The 7607-nt window shown below is 52.5% G+C and overlaps 1 protein-coding gene across 1 annotated transcript in view; it reads left to right on the plus strand.

Annotated features, from left to right (window-relative positions):
- FMO3 (flavin containing monooxygenase 3) overlaps positions 1-2171 on the plus strand; it is an 11572-nt gene extending 9401 nt beyond the window's left edge. Inside the window, exon 9 of the mRNA XM_010282167.1 lies at positions 1963-2171. Within this exon, the coding sequence (XP_010280469.1) occupies positions 1963-2171 (209 nt within the window). The remainder of the gene's footprint in view (positions 1-1962) is intronic.
- The last annotated feature ends 5436 nt before the right edge of the window (positions 2172-7607 follow it).

Below are 7607 nucleotides of genomic sequence, written 5' to 3' on the forward strand. Positions count from 1 at the left end.
ACTGGGGCCAGGGTCTCCGTCCCTGTGTGGGTCAGTAAATGCTTGTTTCCCAGAAATGCCCCACCAATTGAGGGGAGCGAGCCAGGAGGGCCCAAACTGACCCATTGCTCGCAGCTGGCCCGGCTATTTTAGGGCAAGTGAGGATGGGAAAGCACAACTGAGCACCCAGCTCTGCCTGTTTCTGGCATCACGCGGCGTATAGGGACCCACGTATTGATGCGTTTGCTCTGCTTTCCTTTCAGACTATGGTCATCAGGATGAAAAAAAAAAAAATGCCAGGACTTCTCAACCACCCACCAGTGGGTTGTTGTCACCAAAACTAACGGGGACGAGGAACTGGCCCTTTTTGATGCTGTGATGGTTGGTATCAGTCAACATATACATCCATATGTCCTGCTGGAGTCCATCTGAGGTGAAAGCTGTTTATAGAGTGCTGCTAGAGGCACATGTCTAGGAGCAGGGTTAACAAGCTACAGATGTACCAGATGGGGAAGTTATTTCCAGAGCAATACCAGCTGAGCAGCTGTAAGGTGGGAAGCCGGGGAGGTGGCTGGCCTGTCCACAGCCATCCAGAGCTGCCGGTGCCCGGCACCCCGCCTGTGCCCCACTGGAGGGGCTGACACCAAAGCCTTCAGCCTGGCTTTGGCTGGAAGCAAATGGAGGTTTGCTTGGAGGCTTGGAAAGGCACCATCCCGCACGGTCTGGGGAAAAGCAGAGGAACAGCCCAAACACTCATCCAGAACTATCCCCTTCCAACACCTCGGTGCCACATCCAACACTGCGGGGCAGGCTACGGTAGCTGTCCTTGGCCGTTGACACAAATGCCGTGTGGCACAAGATGGATGATTCACTGCTGTTGGATTATTCCTCCCTTACGCCTCACAGAACGAGTCTTAGACCTCTGAAAATAAGTCACGGCTGTTGGCGCTTGTGTTTCTGGTTTCACCGGTAAAGCCCAGAACTGACGATGTTCCTGGAGACCACGCGGCTGTGACGGGGAGCCGGCGCAGGAGGCAGGCGACGCAGACCCGTGGTCCCCAGATGGGTTACCGCATTGCTCACGTGCTTCTCCAGAAAAGCCCACCCAACCCTTGCAGGGGTGGCTGCAAAAAGAGAGCGGCTGTAGCTGCTTCCCCACTTCCTCGCCAGCTCAGTCCCTGCTGCAGCCCGTTGCCGGAGACGCCGGCAAAATCCCAGCCGGTGGGCAGGGCAGGGGTTACCGTCTGGGTTTACTGCAAAAAGGCTGTTTGTAATCCCAGCTTTTTTTTTTCCATGTCATTCCCTGCCGTTTCGCAGCAACAGTGTTGTGCGAGTCCTGCGCGTGGCGTTGGGGAACGGGGAGCTGGGAGACGGTTTCCGAGCTTGGGGTCTTTATCTGGGGGAGAGGAGGGTGGTGAGGGGCGATGTGTTTCTGAGCTGGTCCCGTCACTGCGTGACGCTGCATTTGGCAGGAGAGCGGTCGCGGAGGAGCGCGAGTTCCTGGCTCCCCTCCTCTAGCCAGCCTTTGATATCTGCCAAAAAATAACCTGGGTCTTTTGCAACACCTAGCAAAGAGCAGCTCCCATTTCTGCTGTCTCAGCAGCAAGACGATGTTTCAATAGTTCTCACAGGCTATTTACGTGCTTTCCTGAAAACTTGTGTTTACTGCTTTCATTCACTTCTCGTAGCTCATTTTTTTTCAAGGGTGGATGTGTTTCTCTTGAACCGTCTGAGCCCAGGCAAAGGCAGCTCTGTAATGCAGTGGTCCCGAAGCAAGCTATGAAATGGACCCCTGAGCTCAGCCCTGGCTTCACCCACCTTTCCTCTGTCTCCTGCCTCAATATGTATAATCTGCCATGTCACCACTACCAAAGTCTGGGTCCCAGCATCCTGGGATTTCAGGTTGTATCCAAAGTTGTGCTGAATATTGCAGTTCAAAGCTCCTGAAGCCCTGGACACTCCTTCCATCTCTTCTCCTTGCAGGTATTGAGAAGTTCAAGGGACAATATTTCCACGAGACTCCTGAGGGATGCGAAGAGAAGACCATTTTGGCATTTGGTCTAGGGAATTTGGGGTCAGACGTGGTGGTGGGGCTCTCCCCAGAGGCCAAGGAGCAGGTGGACCTCTCCAGAGCAGAAGGAATGGTCCCTGCCAGGCGATCAGTCCTGGTGGTGTCTTTCTATAGGCCCTAAGGTCACCTGTTGGAGCTAACACTGTTTTGCAGTGCTGTAATCTTCCAAAATGTCTTTGGGACAAACAGGTACAGTGGTGATTATCAGAATTATTGTGAAACACAGAGCACGGCAATCCTGGTTTTACATGCTCTGCAGACCGATACCGCTTCAGGCCATGCTTTCCCTTTAGATAAGAGGGAAAAATATTTTTCTTATGCATTTGCTATCATGAATTTTGTTGTGTTTTGTGATTGATGTGTTACAAACAGGTCATTTCACCATGAGGACTGTGGTCCGGTCCCGCACTACAGATATTTCTGAGCACGTGGGACAAAGGAGCTGATCGCTAGGAAGACAGGACAGGAGGGAAGTCTTGTCTCCACTCCTGACCAACCCATTATTTACGCTCTGGACACTAAGCCTTCCAGAGAAAAAAGGTGGTGGTGGTGTATTGTGGAACTGATTGCATATTTTGCAACCTGAACAAAACCATGGGAGTCCTTTGGAAAAAGTGAGGACTGGAAGTCAGGAGGAAGCACTGGAGAGCCGGTATTGCTTTAGAAAAGGCAGATACGGGCTGGCTGGGCTTAGGATTTGCCTGTCCCAGGTCTGATTCAGAGCAAGATATTCATTAGGAGCAGCTATTGATTATTCCACATGTCACCACTCCTGTTCCCAGACCCACGATGTACAGACCAGAGATCCCAGGCTTTTTTCTTTCCACCTCCCCCAAGATGAATGTGTCCCTTCTCCTTCCAGCTTGGTGAAGCTCTCAGAGAAATAATCCAAGACTCCGTCCCTTGCAGAACAATTTCTTCTTGGAAAATAATTTCTAAAATATAAATAGGAAACACTAGCCAGCAGGGCTAATCTTCAGTGGTGCTGAGCAGCCCCAGGACCACCTGTGAGTACTCAGCAGCTTCTGAGACCACTTAGCAAGCCAGGGCATGAGCCAGTCAGAGCTCCTCTACCAATTCAATCGGGAAAGTTCCCATTGAAACTGATGGAGAGGTGATGCTGCAAATCCTCCTCAATTATCTGCAAATGTTGTCAGCTTCTCTCTGCTGTAGAGATAAAAGAAAACTTGATGGCCACTCCAAAGGCAAGTATGAGGTTGTGTGGGAGGTGCTGGAGTCTCCATCACTAGGGATTTTTAAAACAGGTGAAGGAAACAAGCTGGTAAATGTCAGTTAGAACTGCTTTGGAGAAAAAGATGGGTCAGATCTTCCTTCCCTAACCAGTCTCCTAGGGTCTGGTGAAGCTATGGGAGGTGAAAGAAGACCTGCCAGCTGATGTGAGCTAACACAGCTCCACGGCACCTGTGCTGGCTCCTCAGCAAGGTAGGTCTGAGAGTAGCAACTTGCTCAGTGTTAAGGGGTTTGTCCTCTTAAAAAAAAATATAAAATTTCTGGAAATAAAAGCACAAAAGTGCTCCTAGGTGGGAGGCTGGGGTGGTGCAGGAGCACATCTCTGCCTGAATTAAGAGTGCTGCCGTGCCCTCATTCCAGGGGACGGGAATGCCTCCACTGGAGATGCTCTCAGAGAGGTGGCAGGAATTGAAAGCATTTGAACTGCCTGCCCTGGAGCGTAGTCAATATTTACAGAAAGGAAACTGTGCTGATGGTGTTTTTGAAAACACCTGAAGGCTGACAGATGACTTCACCTGGTTGTGGTAGGAAGGCGTCTTCTGGTCGGGATGTGCGTGTTTTAACCATGTCCTCTCCAGGCAGCTCTTCCTTCTGATGATTCGCTTACAAGTTTCCTTAAATGTAACTCCCGTTTGCTCTGACTGTCTCTTCAGTCGTTAGGTTTTATTACCTGTGAAATGACAGAGACAGACCCCAAACCCTTGAGGTTTGTCTCAGAAATGATGAGGAGGGTCTAAAGCCCTTCCTAGTGCTGCATGTTATCTGGGTGTATCTCCTATGGCACTTGGAGGGTATGTGTTCATCTGCTTTGAGTCCTGCTACAAAGACATGATGAGCAAGGGAGGGTGTATGTGTCCATCAGGGTTGTTCTTCTCAAGATTTTTGAGTAGTTGTCTGGGAAAACTCTTAATTGTACATTTTTATACCTCCAAACGCAAGAATTTTAAAACTGCAGCTCTCCTGGCTTCATTAATGCAACAGGAGGCAACAGGTTGAACAAGCAGCTTCTCCTTGACAAATTCCGCAGGCTACACGCCTGGAAAACACAGCAACTTATTATTAAATCAGGTTAAACTTCGCCAAGTGGGTTGGAGTAAAACACCTGTGCCCTCCATGCAGGGACCTCCTTGCCTAGCAAGTAAATCCCTCTCCTATAGGGAGAGTGTCTGTTGCACCACATCCTTTGGGTCTCCTCAACGGTGACGCCTCTTCTGAGGTTTCAAGAAGAGTTTAAGATGTTGAAGGTACCTAGATGCGAGTGCAAAGAAAGAGAAGCCCCTGCCAGCGTCTGCCGCTGCTTGCGGCAGTGCTTCAGTGCCCTCTATGTGCTGGAAATAGTGAAGTGAGTAGGAAAACTGCCCTGATGCTTGGGGTAGGAGTTTTGTGTTGTCTTTTTGGTTTGTTTGGGTTTTTTGTTTTTTGTTTTTTTTTTTTTTTTAAGCAGGAAATTGCCTTTTGGCCTTGGGGCCAAAGCATGAGCAATTTTTTTTCAGAGACAAAATCCAGGCGCTAAGAAATGGGGCAGCGGGAAATGTGTTTTTCCACCAGCAGCTGCTCGCAGCTTCCGTTCACCCCACGGATCGCCGTGTCCCGCAGCCTCGCGGGAAGCAGTGGGAGGCAACAGCCACCTTTGGGGCAGCCTCACAACTATGTGCAGTAAAGAAATGGTTATTAAAAATGGTTATTATTAACCCTTCTGGTCAGTAAGGGGAGGCAGTAATAATAATGGAGAGGGGAAAATTAAGAGTTTCACTGATGAGCCCAGACCCCACATCCCGTCAGCTCCCGAACCTGTGCGGCAGCAGCGGCTGCTCGGTGGCGAGCACCCAGCTTTGCTTAGGGACTGGCTTAATGAGAAATGTCACTTTTTTTTCTTTTTCTTGTCTCCCTTCACCATGACACACATCAAAAGCTGCTGACACCAGCCTAGAAGACAGCAAAGCGGGCTGCGCTAAGACTTGTCTGCACGTAGATTTGTCCCTCCTCGGCTTAAAGTGTTATTTTAAATGGAGATGATAAAACTGGTGATGGACTTTTGCAGAGATGGTGCCGTTCCCATCTGATTAGGGCTAAATGGATATGTTAAGTTTCTCCTTCCCTCTAGTTTCAGGATAAAAAGCCCGTTGCAGAGCCCAGGCTTGTGCCACGGTGCCAGCGAGGCTTGTTCCTCAAGGGGAGAAGGGGCTCGCCGGCAGGCGGGCGCGCGAGCACCCCGTTCCTGGTGCTCCCCGGAGCTACCACCGGTTATTTACGGCTCCTGGCTCTCCCCATGGGCCCCCATGACCAGTACACCCCCGGCATCTAACGAGGCTTGTGTCTCGGCATGCGAGGATGTGGATAAACCCAGCCGCTTGGTGACGCAGGCGGGGCAGAGGGAAGCTGGTAAAATAGTTCCCCGAATTATGTGCCCTCACTTGGCCTCACACCCCCTCCACCTCGGCCAAAGCCTCCTTCCCCAGCAGTTTGTGTGTGCGACGGCAGGGTCCCACTTCACCCCCGACCCCACGGGGCGGCAGCAGACCCCGCTTGCTCAGAAGGGGACAGGGACCTCTGCGTCCATTCCCATCTTCACAGGGACAGGAATTCAGGGGGACTGGCCCACGGGTACCAAGAGGTGCTCTGCTTAAACGCCAGGCCGCGAAGGCTGCTTTCAGCCCTGAGAACATGTTAAACCCCGCGATGTGCTCGCTCCTCTCTGCTCTGCACAGGCTGTCCCTGGAGAGGGGGCCCGGGCTGTGCCTGCCAAGCGGGCATGGCAGAGCACGGGCACCAGGAAGCCATTCCCTGCCGAGCCAGCAGCAGAGGTGAGTAAAACAAAGCAGAAGTTCCCTGTTGGTTTCCAAGGGCTTTTCAGCACCCTGGGCATGTGTGTGCACGTGCATAATTACAGTAATTGCCTCCCTCCTACCTCACTGCCCATCTCCACTAACACTTCATGTTCTGCGTACCTGGTCCGGACCATCGCAGGGGTATTTGGAGAGGGGAACACCACAGATCTGAGGCAGCTTGCAGGAAAGTGAGATTTAATCCCAGGGCACTGGGGCTTTGGAGGTGTTTCTACCCTAGACTCATGCGGCAACACTTGCTGCCTCCCGTTCTCCACAGGCTCCGGACCAGATCCTCCACCAGGGATGGCCGAAGCCACCACTGCGGTGAGCAGCTGCAGTGAAGGCATCTGGTCCCATTTCTATGCAAGTAACTCATCTACGACAAAACGAAACTTGTTCTTCTAGACAAGCTTGCCTGAACTGCCCTCCCAAAGGCACTAACACCGCTCCTGGGAAGCTGCTGCAGCGTCCCTCTAACCGCGAGTCAATTGGATGTCTGCTGGGAAACCCAGCAGCAGCACGTAAAGAACAAAACATTTGCCTTTGTGCATTGCCTACTCTTTTTTTGCTGAGCGCTGGCAAGCGTCTTTGCAGGTGCAAGGTTTTGTGCATCTGGAGAAGAGTCCGGTGGGAGGGAGGGCTGGGAGACGTAGCCTGCGCAAACCCCAACAGCGTCCAAGATGCGTGAGGCTTGCTGCCCATTCGCCTCAGTAACTGCGTCCCACTGGCCTGGGAGAGCAAAATCTGACTCTTGATCCGACGTTTGATGTCACGGGCTCCCGCCCCTGCGAGCGCGTGGCTCACGGAGCTGCGCCGGAGCGTGGCTGACACAGCCAGCCCCAGAGCAGGCACACGCTCCGAACGTGATGGGGCCACACCCGGGAGCCGGGCACTGGGCAGAGGCGGTGGGGGATCCTGGGGGAGGCGTTCCCTCGTGGGTGCGGCGGGCGGGTGGCAGCCCAGCCTGCCGCACTGGTGGCAGTGCCCCAGCACCGGCGTGGTGAGTCCTGTCCCTCCGCAAACCAAACGTGTTTTGTTCAAGTGCCTGGGTCCGCCACAAAGCTCAGCAGACTTTTCCTACGGCTTGTTGCCTGCCTCGTTACCAACGTGCATCTTATTTCCACTTCTCGTTTCAGCTGCCAGCTACTGGGCCATCTCGTGCCTCTGTGGCTTTGAACACAGAGCAGATGACTCCGTTGGACGGAGCGGCTTTATTTACCACCCTCTGTTCTGCAGACCTCAGGTGTGGTTTTGTCCCCCTCCCTCGCAGCCTCCTTGGTTATTCAAACAGCTTAAAGAGCTGATAGCAAATTTGTGATCAGTTACCCCTGGGAGGTACCTGGGCGGGCGCTATGTCCTGCATTGACATTTCAGCTAATGTTTCCACTCGTTGCATTTAGGACCTTGCTACGCTGGTGTTCGTGGCCATTTCACGCTCTCCCAGTTTGCACGGGAAGCCTCCTGCCAGCCACTGGTGT

The sequence above is a fragment of the Phaethon lepturus genome, unplaced genomic scaffold (assembly GCF_000687285.1).
Source record: "Phaethon lepturus isolate BGI_N335 unplaced genomic scaffold, ASM68728v1 scaffold37582, whole genome shotgun sequence".
NCBI lineage: Eukaryota > Metazoa > Chordata > Aves > Phaethontiformes > Phaethontidae > Phaethon > Phaethon lepturus.